The sequence below is a fragment of the Ictalurus punctatus genome, chromosome 2 (assembly GCF_001660625.3).
Source record: "Ictalurus punctatus breed USDA103 chromosome 2, Coco_2.0, whole genome shotgun sequence".
NCBI classification, from domain to species: domain Eukaryota; kingdom Metazoa; phylum Chordata; class Actinopteri; order Siluriformes; family Ictaluridae; genus Ictalurus; species Ictalurus punctatus.
In genome coordinates this window covers 21,817,847-21,838,235 of record NC_030417.2, presented here as the reverse complement: position 1 = coordinate 21,838,235, position 20,389 = coordinate 21,817,847, and the positions used below count along the sequence as shown (strand labels likewise).

General features: G+C 38.6%; 1 protein-coding gene across 4 annotated transcripts in view; it reads left to right on the top strand.

The window, feature by feature from the left end:
• cfap70 (cilia and flagella associated protein 70) overlaps positions 1 to 20,389 on the top strand; it is a 22,234-nt gene extending 1,845 nt beyond the window's left edge. The window contains exons 4-26 of one of the 4 annotated variants that reach the window (XM_017484438.3): positions 178 to 263; positions 1,327 to 1,509; positions 2,187 to 2,363; positions 2,456 to 2,550; positions 3,425 to 3,533; positions 3,635 to 3,772; positions 3,898 to 4,044; positions 6,667 to 6,729; positions 6,844 to 6,935; positions 7,064 to 7,124; positions 9,250 to 9,444; positions 10,239 to 10,370; positions 10,565 to 10,690; positions 10,798 to 10,928; positions 11,577 to 11,692; positions 13,051 to 13,218; positions 15,139 to 15,338; positions 16,152 to 16,304; positions 17,506 to 17,667; positions 17,874 to 17,963; positions 19,711 to 19,812; positions 20,021 to 20,068; positions 20,231 to 20,389. In XM_017484438.3, coding sequence (XP_017339927.1) covers positions 178 to 263; positions 1,327 to 1,509; positions 2,187 to 2,363; positions 2,456 to 2,550; positions 3,425 to 3,533; positions 3,635 to 3,772; positions 3,898 to 4,044; positions 6,667 to 6,729; positions 6,844 to 6,935; positions 7,064 to 7,124; positions 9,250 to 9,444; positions 10,239 to 10,370; positions 10,565 to 10,690; positions 10,798 to 10,928; positions 11,577 to 11,692; positions 13,051 to 13,218; positions 15,139 to 15,338; positions 16,152 to 16,304; positions 17,506 to 17,667; positions 17,874 to 17,963; positions 19,711 to 19,812; positions 20,021 to 20,068; positions 20,231 to 20,308 — 2,852 coding nt within the window. In that variant the 3' untranslated portion in view covers positions 20,309 to 20,389. Of the gene's footprint in view, positions 1 to 177; positions 264 to 1,326; positions 1,510 to 2,186; positions 2,364 to 2,455; positions 2,551 to 3,424; positions 3,534 to 3,634; positions 3,773 to 3,897; positions 4,045 to 6,666; positions 6,730 to 6,843; positions 6,936 to 7,063; positions 7,125 to 9,249; positions 9,445 to 10,238; positions 10,371 to 10,564; positions 10,691 to 10,794; positions 10,929 to 11,576; positions 11,693 to 13,050; positions 13,219 to 15,138; positions 15,339 to 15,691; positions 16,129 to 16,151; positions 16,305 to 17,505; positions 17,668 to 17,873; positions 17,964 to 19,710; positions 19,813 to 20,020; positions 20,069 to 20,230 lie in introns of those variants that run through there. The other 3 variants (XM_017484430.3, XM_017484447.3, XM_053673942.1) reach the window with 3 other exon arrangements.

Sequence of the window (20,389 nt, the reverse complement as noted above, 5' to 3'; positions counted from 1 at the left end):
CATTCCATTCATAAATGAAATCTGCATTTTAACAATACTCCACCCAAGACTTTGGCAGCAAAATGAAAACTAGTAGCCAGTTAATGCCGGTATGAAGATAACAATTGAGCTCCTGTTTGGGGTAAAACAATTGAAAATGGTTTTCTTTGTGAAGTGTCTGACCTATTTGAACTTTAGGGCAGCGCAGCTTCTCCTCCACTGTGGTGCTTTACCCTACACATGGATCGCTCAATGAGACTGTCTCACATGACAAAGGAATTAAGGTAAGGGCACAGCAATGCATATTGATGCATAAAGCTTTCTTTAACAGAATTATTAAAATACACTTGAATTACCATTAGACAGTCGGTTTATTAGCCGAAAAATATACAAGGAACATACAGTATGTTCTGTATGTTCAGAATATGTACTATACACAACTATGGCACAGTAAGTAAAAAACGAAAAAGAATAAGTAGAGGTGAAGACGGCACAAAAAAATTACTCAGAAAAGTTAGTGTGTCTTGAACCTAAACCCCATGCTGTCAAACAAAGTCATCGTGATTGTGATTGTGCAAAAAAAAAGAGTCTTATTGTATTTTTTATAGTCTATGTCAGTGGTTCCTATCATTGTCCTGAACCACTGTCCTGCACAATGTAATTTTTTCTCCTTTAACAGGGATTTAATATAGTTAACAGACCGGTTAGATCACGTGTGCTAAAGCAGGAAAAACATTCATAGTGAATCTCTGACATGCTCCTAGAAATTTTGCGTAAGTGAGTGTCTGTCACTTTTGTAACTATGTACATTTCTGTTTACTAGTCACTCTACCTCCCATGATCATTAGCTGTGTTTAGTGATTGAAGGAATAATGTTGAGATTACATGTGGCGGAAAAGAGGTTCCTCCTCAGTGTTGTAGAGCCTCCGTTTGTCTAAAACCAGACTGGGCACCCAGTCTGCTCTCACTAGAGATTTATCATGCAAGTCCCACTGGATGGAGATGCCAGGGCAGAGTCAGGAGCTGTTGGATAGATTATAGCTCACACTTTTGTTAGGAATGTTTGGAGGATCCCCCAGGAGGAGCTGGAATCTATGGCCAGGAATAGAGAAGTCTGCCATGATCTTCCCATTCCGTTGCCAAAATGACCCTCAAAAGGAGAAGTGAAAGGAAAATGAATGAATACATTTTCTGTTAGTATGTGTAGTTGTATAATTCACTGTATAGTAGTTACTCAATAGAATGTGTCATGATGAATAACTGAGCAATAAGCTGAGAGTCTGGGGCTGAATAAGTTCTCCTCTGTATTTGCCTTTTTTACTGGATTATGGAATGCTCTTTCCACAGCCAACACTGGAAGTGACAGTCAGAGCACCAGAGCCGTTACTCACAGACACCCAGCTCTCTGAGTCTAATCTGTTCACAGTCACAGTGGAGACGGCTTACTCTGTGCCTGAGGTTTGGAACACTGCCCCTGGGCCTCAACACAGTTACGTAGCTGCTCTGCAAATCCCCCTAACATCACAGCAGGTATGAGAATTTACCACTGTATTAAGTGTATTATGACTGGATTTGAATGAATAAATAAATAACATCTCTCTTGGCATTTCAATGCTCTAGTTTCCCAACCCTGGTACTGGTGTATCCTAGTACTGTCTTACACAGTTTAGTGTTTTCCCTGCTCTAACACACCCACTTCAACTCGGAAAGCACTGTTACAAAGTTAATTAGTTGTATTGGGAGCAATAAAAACAATCAAATGTGTAGAACAGAGAGTATTCCGGGACCAGGATTGGGAACTTGTGCTCTAGAAAGAACCACTTGATACACATTGACATTTCTGAGATTAAGACTTTCTCTTTATATAATGGAAATAGGTGGTTTTCTCATTTTCTAAACAAAAATAATTACTCCTATGATTGCTTCTTGGCACATTTAAGACTGTATATCTCCACTGAACAATGCAACAGACAGCTTTATGACTAGGGTTTGCAGCACTTCTGTGCACTTGTTCTAATCCTTGCACTTGTTTAATTGTTCTTCCTACAACACATCTCATTAGTCATTTTGTGAAAATGTAATTTTGCAGCAGTTATATTTCTTGACTCAGTTAACAGCTTTATGCTTGTATTGTGTTCTCCATCACGTTTGTTCAACACATCAGCCAAATAATGAAATTAGCAAAATTACAAATGTCCCTTTTTCAGAAAGAGCAGATATTGTTGTTCTCCAATGGCATATTAAAAATGGGCGGTGAAAGGGAGCCAGTGCCTAGAGGCAAAAAATGGCCTATCGGTTCATTTCTCGCCCCAGACGCCCAGTTTATCCCAGGCATCTCCATTGTCGACGAGCCTGTTCAACATGGTGACCTTAATACTATTGAGGTATGTCTGGATGTTTCAAAGGCAATTGGATCTAATGAGATATAAAATGGATGTTCATGCAGTGACAATTCATTAACATTTTTGTGTAACAGGATGAGGTATTCCGAGCCGAAGCAGAATGCAACAGAAAAAGAGTGAGCTGGGACACAGAGCGCCGCTGTTTACTAGACTCAGAAGGAGCTACATGGTCAGGAAAACCACTTCTGCACTTCATAATTAAATAATAATAATTCTATTTCATTATAGGCCACTTTTTTCCATCCGAACTCCTGGAGAGCTCCTGAACTCCCATTGTGTAAATCTTGGTTTACATTTCAAATGCTACTAAAGTTCTTGATTTGCTGGATCAGGATTTAGATTAGTGTGGTGTTCCATTGTGCTCAGAATTTCCAACTTGCAATGTATGATCTAAATTCAGTGCTTCTCCTTAAGAGAACATGGATATGCACAGCAAACTGGTCTGCAAATATTGGTATTTGATAAGCATCTTCATAAGGATGTACGTTAATCTATATATTTCTATATATAGATTACATTTCTATACATTTATTTGCCCACCTAGAGCGTGTTTTTTTTCTCCACGTACTTGAGAAGTAATGGTAAAAGGAATTCTTGAAGGATATCATATGGAAGGAAAAGACAGAACTGTAGAGCAATGTTAAACACAAATTACATTACAAATAGAAACCAAAACCATTGTTACAACAAGTGTTCGTTAAAAAGACATCTACATGAATCTTTTATAAAGTTAAAATGATGGAGATTTTGAATGTGCTGCCATTTTGTCTATGATATCAGCCATGTTTATATTGACAACCTCAGGCAAGAAGGATCGTGTCCGAGTGAGAATTCTGGTTTAGATGACCATTCTATTGCAGATTTCCTAATCTGAGGTCTTGGCATCTGAATACATTGGAATGAGGCATAGCACTCCAGGAACTTGGCTGGGTGTACTCGCTGTGCTTAGTCCCTGATGTTAAACCAATACTTTTCCTTTGTCTTTGTATTATGACAATGTTGTGATTGTATTTCTAATGACAGCATTCTCTGTCATGTCTCAGTCTGTCCCACAGAATTGTCGAATGCAGGCTGTGGCCAGTGGAAGTTATGAGATGCACGCAGTTCGGATCTTGCAAAGCAGGAGGAGGAAATGTAGGCAAAGAAAAACCTGTATGCAATGATCTAAGAAACTGTATATCTATCTGGTATGATATTGTCCATTTTCTTGTTATTTCCTTATGAATGATACTTTTCTTTGAATTTGTGTACAGCAACTGGAGGATGAGATTCAAATTTCTTTCCATGGAGTGGCGTATGTCGACTTTGCACCTTTGCTGTACCCTGGGGTCAGACGTATCCGTGGAGCATACAGAATCCATCCATTCTCTGACTCTGACCTCCTAATGAAGGTAGGAGTGGATGGAATCACAGGAGAAAATCAAAACCTTTCATCAACCCTAATATTTCACAAATTATTTGCTCTACCATCCGCCCATTGTACTTAATTTGGGGTTCAACTCTTCTTATGTTGAAGACCAAGAGGCAGGCGAGCATGGTGAGAGAGACCATGAAGGCGCTGGTAGCAGAGGCTCGTCTTCGTCCAACTTCTTCTGTAGCCTCCTACAAGGCAGCATCCAGCAAAGTGTTGGGTGGCAAAGACAGTAAAGAAGAGATGAAAAAGGTACCCTTTATATAACATTCATTGTAATGCATAAATAAGATTGTATAGAGCAGGGGTTCCCAAATTTTTTAGTTAAAAGTCCCCAAATGGACATTATGAATTTTCCAGATTTATAGCCTAATTCCAGCCTAGAAATTCCAGATTTATAGCCTAATTTCCAACTACTGTAACATTTGTACATTTTATCGTACAACGTATATCAGTAACATGTGTAATTGTTATTTAAAAACCAACATAATGTTCCTTGCACTGGGATGTTATGCTCTGTATGTAATGCTTCTCCACTCTAACACAGATGAATCAGCTCATAAAGGGCTTGATAATTATCTGAAAATTTGAGTCAAGAATGTGTAGATCATGAATGTCCCAGGACTGGAATGAATAAAAAATATCTGTATATAAGCAACTCAGCTTACTATTCAATTATGGTGGATACTTACCATAAATAAGGTGTGAAGGGGATGCCCTGAAAGTAACCTTGTGAAATGTTAGCCTAATAACCGAGCAGGCAACTTAAATACAACTTAAATGAGGTTTTAACTCCATATATTGCAGTCAAAGTCAAGGTTTGTTGCACAGTTCATTTTCAATGTAATGTTATTTCTATAGATTTTTACTTCTTGCAACAAAAAACATCTGTATCTTTTGAGCAAAAGTAAGAAACTGTGAGGGAGTTCAGCTGCTTTAAAGAGTTCCCCTGAAAAGCACATTATCAATGGAATTGTGACCTTTGATAAATTATAAAATATATTTAAATATGTGTTTCATTAAGCTGTGTGGAGATGCAGATGCCCACTTATGGTCTCCTGGGTGACACACAGCTTGGTGGCTCATATCCTCTGTGATTGGATCCGGATCTGTAACAGAGACAGGCTTCCAAAAGCAATTAGCTATAAAAGCAGCAGATTGATGACCTCATTTCAGATGGTTGAATCTTCATGTCACCATCAGAGCATCTGCACAAGCCTTACAAAGTTTGAAGAAATTCTCAAGAGGACAAAGATAATGCCTGTGTGCCTCTGACCTGTGGCCAATTAACCTAATTAGTTGCAAAATATTCTTCCAGCTTCCAGTTTCTTTTTAGTAACACTTACTTTTCCAGCATGTTAGCCCCCCATTTTTTCTTAAAATGGTAAATTTTCTCAGTTTAAACATTTGATCTGTTTTCTATGTTCTATTGTGAATAACATGGTTTTGAGATTGCATTCTATTTTTATTTACATTTTACACAGCGTCCCAACATTTTGGAATTAGAATTGAAAGAGTTATGTACATTGTATAGTCAGATCTATAAGTATTTGGACAGTGATACAATTTTCTGCACATTTTGTAAAATGAAGCAATCAAGAAGGGATTGAAGTGTAGACTTTCAGCTTTAATTCAGTGAGTTTAACATAAAATGAAAATTTTAGTGTGGCATAGTCAAAGTCCTGACTTGAACCAATTGAGATGCCGTGGCAGAACCTTAAATGGGCAGTTCATGTGCAAAAACCCTCTAGTCTGGCTGTACTAAAGTAGTTCTCCAAAGAAGAGTGGGCCAAAATCCCACCATAGTGCTGAGAAAGACTGATTTTCACTTATTGGAAGCATTTGGTTGCAGTTATTGCTGCTAAAGGTGGCACAACCAGATTTTAAGTTTAAGGGAGCAATTAGTTTTTCACATAGGTGATAGCCGTTGGATAACTTTTTTTGGCTTCAATAAAAAGTAAAAACTGTATTGTGTGTTTACTCAGGTTGCCTTTGTTTTAAAGATTTGTGGACACCTGACCATCACACCAATATGTGATTTTGGACATCCCATTTCAGATTTAGTCCATCTTTACTGTTATAATAAACTCCACTCTTCTGAGAATGGTTTTGCTCTCATTACCATAGTCACTAAATGGTCTGCGGTTCTACAAAGCGGTTCTGCAAAGAGTTTTACACTGGTTCTCCTTCACCCATTCATACACACACTCACACACAAACTGTACAGAGCTGCCATGCAAGGCACTAGCTTGCCATCAGGAGTAACTTGGGGTTTAGTGTCTTCCCCAAGGACACTTTGGCATGTTGAGTCATGTGGGCTGCGAATTGAACTGCCAACCTTACGATTAGTGGACAAACCGTTCTACCACCTGAACCTCAGCCGCCCACAGAGCTACTGTTACATACTGACCAATCAGGATTTTTAAATAATCCACAGTGATGTGGTATAATACTCACCGGTAAACAAATGAACCCATTTATTATTAGACATAGATTAGATTTTACTTACTATATACCCATTTGTGTTGATGTTGATGTTGAATGTATTGTTTCAAACACAGGCCCTTCTAAGCCCCTGGTCCCAGCTCCATGTTGTTTTCTAGTGATATTTCCCTAGATATTTCCCTAGATATTGTTTCCTTGTGATGACCGATTCCTGCCTGTTTGGATGGTGAATTTACCCGGTATTAGATTGTCTGCCAGTGTTCTGTCTTGTGCTATGGACTGCTAGTACAGTTTTCAGATCATGCCATATACCTTGCAATTACATCCAACAGCCTTTGACAGGCATTAATTCTGACATTAAAGGAGCAAATGGTAAATAGACAGAACTGACACTAGAAGAAAGTTGTAATTGAGAGCCTGTCTTTATAGGTGAAACCAGCTCAGGCAGAAAGTGTGATGGACGTTGATCTGCAAGCGAATACAGATGCTCAGGTTGGTCTATCTGATGAAAAAAATAATCCATATAAGTCCTGAAAATGACCTGAAACTTATCCTCAACCTGAAATCAGACAGTGTTTGTGAAACTAATGGGAAATGTAACGATAGATGTATGCAGATTCAAGATCATACATTATTATTGAAGTTGCCTTGGAAAAAGCGCTGGTTCCAAAAAGACAGCCAGAGGAGCTGGCAAGACGGTAACAGGAAACCTATTCAATTGCTTTCAAAATATATGATAGTTTATACATTATATTGTGTGTCATAAGGACCTTGAGAGATTTCATACAACTTACTTAATGTTTCTGTGAACCTGTTTGTGCTGTAGAGTGAGGGAGCTGATTCCTCCCAGACCTCCACGACCCCGACATTCAGCAGGAGCAGAGAGAGTGAGAGAAAAGCAACACACACACACACACACACACACACACACACACACACACACACACACACACACACACACACACACACACACACACACATTTTTAATTTAGAAATCATGCTCTCACCATTTGTCTGTGTCGCCCTCCTGTGGAAAGTATTCAGCTGAATAACTGTCAGTTACATCTTGTGTTATTCTGACTCTCTTTAAAGGAACAGTTTTGCCTTTTACAGTTTCTGATGCTTGCAAAGCAGAGGCTTATTCAATTAGAATAATGACGAGCTTTCTTCTTCAACGAAACCCTCCAGCTGAACCCATCCCTTCTGTTGTTACGTATGTCAGGTTGCTTTTCAGAAAAAGGGGCAGAGCTGAGCATCTCTGCTCTTACTGAGGGTGCAGCTCATTTCCGGCCCGAAACATAAACAGAAGTCAACATTGGCAATGTTTTTCTGTAGTTTTATCTCAAAACATTCAACTTTACAAAGTGTACCTTTCAGGCACATGATCATTTTTTTCTCTGTCACACACATCACACTAAGATTCATTGATTTGTGTCTCAGTATTTGAATCAAATACTAATATTTCTGTAATAGTACAAGTTCAATGCTATATTTATTTTGTTGACACTACACGGTTTCTCTGTGGTTCTCTGGCATGCAAGGCATGTATGCCTGACATGACAGAGGATATATGACCTCTGTTCTCGTCAGTCCCAATGAGGGAGAAATAACCTCTGTGCCCATCAGTCCTACTGAATGAGGTGTGGCCCATTCCCAATAGCGGTAGCATGCCTTGTGTGAAGTTCAGACCCAGTGAAATAGGTGTGGTCTGTTTAAGCTATAACATTAAAACAGTTTAAAAATATTTGCATGTATTTATATATTTATAAATGCATATTATACACACCTCTAAGCCACACCTGTAAGGATCTCTCTAGCACACTTGCTTTCTCTAATACATATGGTTATGCTCACTCTCTCGCTCTCTCTCTCTTTCTCTGAGACTCTTCAATTCTACAACACTTTTCATGCCCTTTTTTCAGCACTTTGACTGTATTGAGGCCATTTAAATGCACTATTATTAGGGCGCACTATGTCTCTTTTCATTTATATGCTGATGATACCCAGTTGTACATACCGTTGAAAGCTGGCGACTTCAGTCAGCCATTGTTGGACTGTCTCGATGATATTAAAAAAATGTTTAACAAATAACATTCTCCAACTTAATGAAGACAAAACCGAAATAATTGTTTTTGGTCCCCCGAGATTGAGAAAGGATCTCATTAATGAACTTCGTAATCACTTCCCCTCAATTTCTTCCCAGGATAGGAACCGTGGTATCATCCTGGACTCAGAATTATGCTTAACCAAGCAAATAAATTTGGTTGTTAAGAATAGTTGTTTTAAAAAAAAAATCAATTATGCATTATTTCTTAACTTAACACATTTTTGTCTTTCCAAGATTTGGAGAAGGTTATTCATGCTTTTATCACATCGCACTTAGATTATTATAATTCATTGTACTTGGGTCCTCCTCAGTCAACTCTTGCTCGTCTCCAGATGGTTCAGAATGCAGCTGCAAGGCTGTTAACCAGTACAAAGAAATATGATCGTGTCACGCCAATTTTAGCATCACTCCATTGGCTCCCGGTCCATTTTATGAGCCAGTTTAAGATTCTGCTGTTTGTCTTTAAAACTCTTAATGATCAAGCACCTTCTTATCTCAAATATCGTCTTACTCCACATTCATCTAGCAGATTTTTAAAATCTTCTGATAGGTTTCTTTTGTATGTCCCTCGATCCTGTTTAAAAACTAAGGGGGACAGAACTTTCTCAGTTGTTATTCCTCGTTTTTGGAATCGATTGCCACTGGACATCTGCCTTGCACCTTCAATTATCATATTTAAAAAGAGGCTGAATGCGTATCTCTTCTCCCAGGTGTTTTAATCCTTTTTTTTTTTTTTTTTTACTATTGTTTATTGTCTGTCTCTATCTGATTTTTTTTTTTACATTGTTCAGCACTTTGGTCAGCTTTGCTGTGTTTAAATGTGCTATTTAAATAAAATTTACTCACATACTTACTTACATTACCTGATAACCAAAATGATTAATCAATGTGGGGTTTTGGTGCAGGCTGTGCAGGAGTACCAGGCACAGATAATGAGTGTAACGGCACAGGTGTTGCAGCAGTATGAGCAAATGTTTGGAGCTGCGTTTGTTCCTGGTGCCAGGCCTCTGGATCCTGCCACCCAAGAGCAGCGCAAAACCCAGTTGTTCGGAGAGCTGAACTGCTCTGGGAAATACTTCGCCTTTAAGGAACAAATGAAAGTGAGTTAGTAAGTTGGTGTGGCCTGAAAACTGTGTGTGCTGTTACAGGAAAATAATTAGCAAGAAGGTGGCAGGATGCAACCCGACGTGAAGCAAAATTACTGTTGACACCTTTATTATGTTCCGATAACAGCATGTCCCGATGTGTTTTATTCCACTTATACCACATCAGTGTGCAAATACATTTTTTTATTCATTAAAGAATGGCACAGCAGTCTTCGTAACCATTCATAGTTACATTTAATGTGGAATGTTCATGAAACAAGTTACCGCTCATATTATAGCAGCTCCCTCACCAGTCTCGCTTTTTTCTGTCTTGAAATGAGTAAGATAAAATGCAGCTTGTCAGTTGTTACTACAGAAATTTTTATGTATTAGAACAAGCACATTAATATAAACCTGAGATTTGAATTATAGCTGGCACTGTTGACTAATCAGATTTGAGAATTCAACAACATGGTGGTATAAAATCTGATGATCATATAATCCTACCATGTATAACATATAAATTATCCAAAACATTTTAACAGCCAACAGATTTTCACAAAGTAAATGATTCTGACATTGTTTTTATATGTAGCAGCAAACTTTACCACCAAATAGTTTTAAAATGAAGCAATTCAAGTCAACAAGATACTTCACTTTAACATGAAATTCATTCTTAAATAATAAGGAACGTTTCATGTTATTTTTTTTCTCCTGCAAAATAATGTTTTATATACTGTTATAAACTGTTTTAGTATACTTTACTGTATGCATAGAATGACCATTTTATTGATTTTGTCTGTGGCAAGTACTCAGTAGTGCGAATTGTGCGTGAGAAGATGCTGAGGACGGAGGCTTTCACCAACCCAGAGCAGCTGCGGGTTTTTCTGAGTCAACTCTACATCTTCCTGGTGGATGAGATGCATGTTGCACTTAACAAGGTGTGGCTATGACTTTCTAAACAAGTGAATCACTCAGTTGTTCCAACTTGTGCCGTATATGTTTCCTGTACATGACTTTCAGTGAGTACAAGCTTGGCGGCATAACGGTAATAGAGCAAAGGAACACTAGTTATCACTTCTTGAGAGAAGATTATTTTAAAATCAGACAGCTTTTCTCCCTGATCTTTCTGCAGACCTTATCATTCGAAGAGCAAAAGTTCCAGGCTCAGCCCCTGCTAGACTGCAGTCAGCTCAGGCACTTTGCCAAAGAGGCCCAGCTAAATGAGGATTATCAGCTAGCTGCCCAGTATTACCAAGAGGTTCATCTCATTTGTTCCAAAATCTTAGCAACAGTAGTTTGGTTTTTTTGTGATAGACCAAAATCAAAACTATTCTTTCTTTAAAGCCCTTTATCTTTTTATAGCAGCTGGCTCAAGATCGGAGCAATCCGTCCCACTGGTTTGATTATGGCTTGCTTTACATGTTCACTGCTGAATATATGAAAGCTGAGGAGTGTTTCCATCTGGCCGTGTCTGTTGACCAAGCGCACGTACCCAGGTCTGAGGAGCACATGGATTACACTGAGCTCTGAATAACACCTAGTCCTGCATTCAATTATGCAACATACACTATGTCCAAAAGTATGTGGACACCTGACCACCACACCCATATGTGGTTTTTCCTCAAACTGTTGGCACAATGTTCGAAGCACACAATTGTGGAGGATGTCTTTATATGCTGTATCATTACAATTTCCCTTCCCTGGAATTAAGCAGTCCAGACGTGTTCCAGCATGACAAAGCTCCTGTGTCCAAAGAGAGGTCTAGAAAGACATGGTGTGCCAATGTTGGAGTGGAAGAATTCGAGTGGCCTGCACCGAGCCCTGACCTCAACCCCACTGAAGTCCTTTACGATGAACCGGAACACTGACTGCACCCCAGGCCCCCTCACATGACATCAGTGACCAACCTCACTAATATACTTGTGGCTGAATGAACAAATCCCCACAACCATGCTCCAAAATCTAGTGGAAAGCCTTCTCAGAAGAGTGGAGGTTATTATAACAGCGAAGGTGGGGATTAATCTGGAATGGGATTTTCAAAAAGCACATATGAGTGTTATGGTCAGCTGTCCACAAACCTTTGGTCATATAAGTGTATGCATATGTAAAAATCAGTTGTTAAAATGCTCATTTGTGTTCACCAGCTTACTTATGTGTGGGATACTGTCAGAAATGAACGGTCGCTATGAGGAAGCAGAGACCTTTTTTGAGAGGGCCACATGTATCAAATCGAGTTCCGTGGTCACCTGGACCTTATTTGGTAAGATTAAAATGAGAAATGCTGTTTATTATTATTATTATTATTATTATTATTATTATTATTATTATTATTATTATTATTATTATTTTCTCTTCAATTTGGTCACCTGCAAATTCCCACCCACTAGCCAGCTTTCTCCTATTATATGACAGCTACCAGCCAACTGCATCTTTTCAAACTGCTCATGAGCTGCACAGGGTAGCATAACACTTTTGGAGGAAAGCACTATCTGCCCTCTTCCACATACATGAGCTCACTGACATGCACAATTGGCTAGTGTCACTGTGATTGACAGGGAAGACAGAGTATGCTATCCCTCCCACCTAGAGATCATGGCCAGTTTTGCTTTCTTGGCTTCCGACTATGGATGGCGGTGGCATTGCCAGGCTTTGAGCTCACAATCTCCTGACAATAAGGCAAACGCTATGAGAAACACTTTTTAAAAGTCTTATAGAAACTATAAAAAGAAATACACCTAGTTGTGTACAACAGCAAAGTTCTTATTGCCCAATCTACCAATTTGGTGGCCATAGAGTACATCCAGTCAAAAGCTGGTTTCTATTTACTTGATAGGAGAGACACTCATAAATGTGAGGCTGATAGTCAAGCCAAACATGGATTAAAAGTGAAAAAATATCATACCAATTGTGGACTTTGGCCCAAAAATGGCCAATCCACATGAACACTACAACACCAACCTTCTTTATAGTTGTTTTTATGGTATATGTGTATGTATGTATTAGATAGCATGCTACCTTTTAAATAAATTACATTCTGAAATAAGGAGCTTGTGTGTAACCAGACCAGTTTCTTCACAAATATTTTCATCTTTCTAATCAATAATAAACCATATATATGGTGGGTTAAACCCGTATATAGGGATGACAGGTTAAACGTCATAAACATTATATTTGTCTGCTGCTTTCAGCATGAAGAGAAAAGTGAAGGATAACGTCTTTGTTATGAGGATGTTTGTAATATTTGTCAAACAAAATGCTCTGTCACAAAGACTGTAGTAGCCTAAATCTGCACTTGTAACAGTAAAAGAATATGTCAGGGTGACTTTGAGGGCAGGATTATTATGAAGATATAGGTTTATAGTATCTACAGTATATGATACCTATATGATATTAGCTAGCATTGTCCATGAGTATTAAAATCTATATACTGTGCTTAAACGACTGTCCTGCTTCCAAGCAAATAGACATGTTTCTAATAATTGTTTCTTTATATAAAGATGTTTTAGGGTTACCGTATCCAAAATTATATTTCGCTATATCATACCTGGATTCATGCGGGTATAAACACAACTCAGAGAAAGCCTTTATTTTCAAAATAGATGTGTTGTATGTGCACAGGCTTGTTTTACTTGGCCCAGGAGAACTTCATCCAAGCCGAAATGGCATTCATGGAAGCAACTAAACAGCTGAGAGCAGCCCTGGTGTGTAGCAGCCCAGAACAGAGAACAGAACCTGTGTGTGACAATCACACACATTCAGAGGATAATGAGCCAGTGGGCAAACCAGGTGAATTATTTGTTATTTCTTGGTTCAATAATTATATCCTACTGATTTTATAACTACTAAATTTGCCATCATCAACACCGTTCTAGATTTATAGACTTCAGTTCTGAACTGAATGTAGTCATCTACTATTTATACAACAGTTTAATCTAATTTTTGTTGAAACTCATTCTAGTTCTTTTCACCAAATGTGTATCAAATTCCTGTATCAGATTGCTAAGCAACAAAACAAAAAAGCTGCAACAACTGTGTTGAATCAACAAAATTACAGAAGAATTAAACCATGTGCCCTACTTTAGTCAGATATGGAAGAAGAGTGTTTTTATTTAGTGAATTAAATAAAAAGTTCCCCCTAATAAAGTCTTGGTCAGTTACCACCCACCAGCCAGCTCTCCCCTATCATATGACAGCTACCATCCTTTGAAGGTGAAGGCTGTCACATGCGTCCTCCGAGACGTGAAACCAGCCAAATGCATCTTTTCAAACAGCTGCTCATGCAGTGATATGGAGCGGCATAACCTGCTTCTACATGCATGAGCTCACAAATGCCCACGAAAGGGTGAATGCTTATCTGCGCCATCACTGCCCATTATTATTGTTGTTGTTGTTGTTATTATTGTTAATAATAATAATAATAAAGCTGTAGCCTAAGTGGTAACTAACTATTCAGTAGCTAAAGCTCAATTTTACCAGCAGTTTTTGTCTCTTGATGTCAAAATATGTTATAAATACTATTTTTCATACATTCAATTATCCTTTCTCCAGCATGGTGGATAAACCCAATACACTTCGCTTGCTGGTAGATCAGCTTGGAAAAAGAAAAGTGACATTTCTCCCCAATATGCTGCGGGAACCTGCAGCAGAGTACAAAGATTATGCTACAAAACTCTCTACGGTTGGAGTCCCTTAACATGTTTAAGATGTCCCAAAGCAGCTTTACAGAAATATACAGTGCCCTCCACTAATATTGGCACCCTTTGTAAATATGAACAAAGAAGGCTGTGAAAATTTATCTTTATTGTTTAACTTTTTAACCTTTGGTTCAAAAAAATTCACAAAAATACTCTGCTCTCATGGATATCAACAATTACAAACAAAACACAGGTTTATCAAAAAAACCCCAACTTTGTTAAGTATAGGTGTGCAACAATTATTGACACCCTTTTAATCAATACTTTGTGCTACCTCCCTTTGCCAAGATAACAGGTCTGAGTCTTCTCCTATAATGCCTGATGAGGATGGAGAATACATGGCAAGGGATTTGAGACCATTTCTCCATACAGAATCTCTCCAGATCCTTCAAATTTTGAGGTTCACACTGGTGGACTCTCCTCTTCAGTTCACCCCACAGGTTTTCTGTGGGTTTCAAATCAAGGGACTGGGATGACTATGGCAGGACCTTGAGTTTGTGTTCTGTAAACCATTTTTGTGTTGATTTTGATGTATGATTTGGATCACTGTCCTGCTGGAAGATTCAACTATGGCCCATTTTAAGCTTTCTTGACACACCGTGTCTTTATGGACCTCGCTTTGTGCACAGGGGCATTGTCATTCTGGAACATGTTTGGACTGCTTACTTCCAGTGAAGGAAAGCTGTAATGAAACAGCATATAAAGACATCCTGTACAATTCTCCTCTTCTAACTGTTTGGTAATAATGTAGGGAAAACTACTTATGTTTGTCATGGTCAAGTGTCCACATACTTTTGGTCATATAGTGTACTTAATGCCCTTACAGGAATTTGCCTTCAGTAGGTTCTCAGCAAGGCCTCACCAGGAACTTCTTTTATTTATTTTATATAATTTAAATGCAAGGTGTTGCACGTATGCTGCTAATGTAGTTGTCTGGACATTATCGCCACTTCATGACCTTCTTATGGAACACACTGTAGCTAATATCAGGGTAACCGTTTTGGTTCTGCAGCTGTGGAAGAACTCACTGAGGGTGAGACAGAAGGACAGGATAATCCTCAAAGCAGCCAGAAAATGAGAGCAGAAGAGGGTGAAAAAACAAGAGCTGATCCTGTACAAGCCTCCCCTCGAGATCATCAGTCTCCAACTAGAGTTGGCACCACCATCTACATGGAGACGGTGAACTTTCTACTACAGAGTTATGCGTTACAGGTGATCCAAAGCCGCACAACAAAATACAACACACTCTTCCCAAGGACCACTGTAAATATTTTGTCATCAGCCTATTTCTATACAGTATGATTGCAGGCAAAAAACAAGTTTATTTGAAGTGCTTGTTCTAACACATGAATGTTTCCATAGTAACAGCTCATTTACAGAGACTTGAATAGCAGATGCACATTATCTAAGGCTAGTAATGAACAGATTTAAAATTATATTAAGCAAACAAACATACTCATTGATATTATAGAGCTCTTTGTAAGGAAATGTTAATTCAACATTTAATGAAATTAATCTCCATTGTCAGCACTTTGTAACATTGAGCATGTTTTCTGCCATGGGAGAGTCTGCAGGACAGAAGGCTTTTCACTATGCTGCCATTTTTGTGTTGCTACCTTCAAGAGAAAGAAGAAAAGAGGTGCTGGTTAGGGAGCGACTGTTTATAGTTATTGTAATGTAATCTACAGGAACTAACTTGTTTCCCGGAGGTTCGTTGTAAAATTGTAAACACATTGTAATTATTTTCAAATTGCTGTGGTGTAAGCAGAATAGCCCACCTCGGGCCAGGCTGTTATAGGAAAATAATCAACTTTAAGGTGGTAACTCCACTTTGCAGTGGGCTGCATTACATAACATGCTGTTGATTTTTATTTTTACTGTGACAGCATTCTTCAATGTGATTTATTCCTTACATAGTGTATTATATATAATTATATGCTGAGTGTATAATTATATTTGTATTCTGAGAGACATTTCTGTGTGTGTATGTGTGTATGTGTACGTGTGTGTGTGTACGCATCCAAGATGGCTCAGAGGGCTTTGGCTCAGGAGTTGTTGTGTCGAGGTGGAGGGCCAAGCACCTCGTATCATTTGGCTCTGGCCCAAGTACAGCTGCTGAGAGGAGAGTACAGCAGTGCTAAGGGAAGTCTGCAGCAGGCCCTCAGTGATAACTTTCAGGTATGTGGTGTGTCTTTTGGATCATTAACCTTAAAGCTGCACAACACGTTTTTTTTGTTCAACATTCAAGTACAAAGAGCAAAATGTTCCTGAAAATGTCCTCCCTTTCCATGAACAGTCTTTGGCCTGAAATTGGCGTTTCATGTGAAACACATGCTCTTATATTACTCTAAGATTAGTCTTTAGAACCTTGTGAAAAATAATCAGCATTGCCTTTAAGCCATTATTTGACACTAGTCAGCATTGTGGAGAAAGTAAGGATTTGCTCATGCTCCAAAACATACAAGCTCATCAGTCAAGCATGGTGGAGGTAGTGTTATGGCTTGGGCTTGCGTGGATCACTAATCTTTATTGATGATGGAACTCATGATGGTAGCAGCAGAATACATTCAGAAGTCTACAGAAACATTCCATCTGCCAATTTACAAAGAAATGCATCCAATCTAATTGGGAGGAACTTCATCATGCAGCAAGACAATGACCCAAAACACACTGCCAACTCAACAAAGGACTTCACTAGGCAGGACAAGTGGAAGGTTTTAGACTGGCCAAGTCACTCACCAGACCTTAACCCAGTTGAGCATGCATTTCACCTCCTGAAGAGAAAACTGAGTGGAGAAAACCCCTGAAGCTGCGGTACAAGCCTGGAAATGCAACACAAAAGTACAATGCAACAGTTCGGCGATGTCAGTAGGTAACTGGCTCGATACAAGGAATATGCAAATAAATATTCATTGTTGTTTACTTTCATTTCAAAATCTTTTGCTCGCCTAAAAATTGTGTGGTCTGCCACCAAAGGTGCCATATTCTAAGTTGTTAAAACTAAATCTAACACATCTAGATGTAAATATCTGGAAATAAAAGCTGAAATTCTTGATCTATCATCTCGTATTCATCTTTCGATCTCAAATACAAAGGTCTTCAGTGTATAGCAAAAACAAAAGATTTTCCCTTGCTGTTCCACTACTTTTTCGGAGGGGATTGTATTTTTAATTTGGATATCAACATATCTGATGCCAAATATGGTTTATATTACGTTTTTTTGGAAAAATAATTACTATTCAGGTTTCTCTTATCGTCTGGCCAGTTCTTCATGGAGCACTGATTATAGCATTTTGTGCTAGTAATGTGAACTTTGAATCAGTGTTCGTTACCCTGTAAAATGCTAAATGTTATGTTTTTTGTTGTTGTTGTTGTTCAGAACCCTGATGTGTGGGCTCTCTATGGTCACGTGTACTACATGATAAAGGATTACAATCAAGCTCAAGAGTCTTATGAGAGAACGCTGGACTTTGTGACAGAGGCTTCAGACACACACCCTGTTTACCTGCGTCTAGGCTCCATCTACTTACAGAAAGGACAGGTTAGATAACACCTGTTTCACAAACTCAGCGTATTCTCCATTACACATTATACAAGGCTTTTCATGTCAGATCTGATCTATTGCCTAATCATTGAAAGGGGCTGGATTTGTGGAATAATGTTGCATTTATGTACTGTTATTAGAGAATTCAAGGATGTAGATGACTGAAGGATATTTTGAATGTGTTTGTTTACAATCCTTTGTAGTATGATAAAGCAAAGCCTACATACATGCATGCCTGCAAGTGTTTTCCCTCCTGTCTCACCTGGCTCGGGCTGGGGATTGCCTGCTACAGGGTGAGTTCATGATTACCATCATATCCAGTAAAAAAAGACAGTGACATCACACCCATAACAAACCTATAAACACTTCCTGGTAGACCAGTGCGACCTGGACTATATACTAACTTCATTTATACAACAGCACTGTTGAATTCTCTAATATGATTGGTCAGAGGGTGTTGATTAAGTTTCTGTAGGAGATGTTTATTTAACATTAAAGTGCACCTATTATGGGTTTAAAACGTGCCTAATTATATTTTTAAAGGTGCATCCAAGGTCAAAAAGATCATACTCAGCTCTGATTGGTCAGATGTCATAGTCTGTTGTGATTGGTCTACCTGTCAGCATGTTTCAAAAAGCAAACACCCACTACCATAACGAGTTTCAGCAGCCAATCAAGACCAGAGGCAGGGCTTTTTGTTACAAACCTATGTACGTTAGTACAGGAAGTAAGTCGGAATTACTAACTACTCGTTTCAGTTGTTCAGAATCAGGTCCTTATTTTGGGAGTCAATAACTCTGTCGTGCGCTTTGATTTTTGAAACTTTGCAGACTTTCTATATGCACAAACAGCTCTAACACACTACATGAAAGGTAATATTTGAAAAACCATAATAGGTGCACCTTAATGAAAGGAGTCTTGGGTGTCAGCACTTTGTAATGGTCATTACGTTTTCTGCTCTTACAAAACCATAACTGTCCGTTTTCTCAGTATCATGAGAGATAAGAAAAGAAAGTCTGGTTAGCGAACAACTTTTATAACTGCTACAACATACACTCATCATCCACTTTATTTAGGAACACTAGTATCCCTACACATTCATGTATTTATCCAGTCAGCTAATCATGTGGCAGCAGTGCAGTGCATCAAATCCTGCAGTTAAAGTTCACATAAAACATCAAAATGACATGATTGTTGGTGCCACACAGATCAGGCAACATTTTTCAAATCTTCAACTATATAGTTTCAGTGAGCCTGTACTCAGTGTAGCCTCAGAATCTTGTTCTTGGCTGCAAAGAGTGGAACCTGATGTGGTCCATCTTGGTATGAGATGCTTTTCTGCCCACCACGGTTGTAAAGAGTGGCTAGTTGAGTTACTGTAGGCTCATCAACAAGACATTTTAACCCACAGAACTGCTGATCACGGGATGTTTTTTGCACCATTCTGTGACTGCTGTTTGTGAAAATACCTGTCTGGAACTAACAACCATGCCATAGTTAAAGTCATTGAGATCCTATTTTTACCCATTCTAATGTTTGATGTGAACATTAACTGAACCTCATGACCTCCATCTGCATGATTTTATGCACTGTGCTGCTGGCGTAGGAGTGGCTAATTGGATAATTGCATAAATGACCACATGTCCAGGTGCTCCTAATAAAGTGGTTTGTGAGTGTACGTGATAACACGAACTAATTTGTCTTGTCAATGTTCCATCACATTAAATATAACTTTAAAGAGTATGATGTTTTGTTCATAAGTACATTAGATATTGTAATCATTGGCAAATATTTGTAGTATAAGAAGAATAAAAGAGAGCAGGATGTGCTTTGTGACTGCATAACAGCACGTGCTCATGTACATCATTCCTTACATAGTGCAGTAAAATGTGAGCGTGGAAAATTTTATGGTGATAAATTCTAGTGTCAAATTTGACAGTATGTCGTGTTATGATGTATCTGCTTGTTTTAAAATCTGACAGACATCTCACTGCTTTGTCTTACTGCACCCATACTGCATTTCTTTCTCTGTGGAATTAGTTGGGGGAGTTGACTGAGGCTGAGGACGCTCTGACTGAAGCTAATGCCCTCAATAACAGGAACCCTGAGGTCTGGGGCTACCTGTCATTGATTTGTTTAAAGGTTAGTAATAATGGCATTCTTCTCAATAATGTCTGACAATGCTGTTTATACCACAGCTCTGTTAACAAGAATCACCTTCGGGCTGGTAAGCAGTAACTCTGCTTCGTGTTGGGCCACATCGCTCCACCCTGCCATGAATTATTTTCCTATAACAGCATGCCGAGTCATGGTTTCTTCTTTACTTTAACATTAATGAATGCTCTTTCAGACTGGAAGGAAACTTGAAGCAGAGCAGTCATACAAGTATGCTGTAAAGGTTGGTCCTCTTTAAATAGCTAGTAGTACAAGTTTTTTTTAATATGAACATTTGAGTAAAAATGTTATATTTTGAAACATAATAAACGTAAATGTACATAAAGAAATTAATTTGTACAAATGCACGCGAGTCATCTACATATAATGATCTTTGACTCCACAGTTAAATGCCTCAGAGGCGCTGCTGCAGGAGATTACAGATGTGCAGACATGTGTTGGATTTGGAAATCCGTGTTTTTGATAGCACTTGTACACCTATGAAAGCTTTTTAAGCAGATGTGTTCATGCATTGTCATTTAAAGAATAAAATAAAACATTTAAA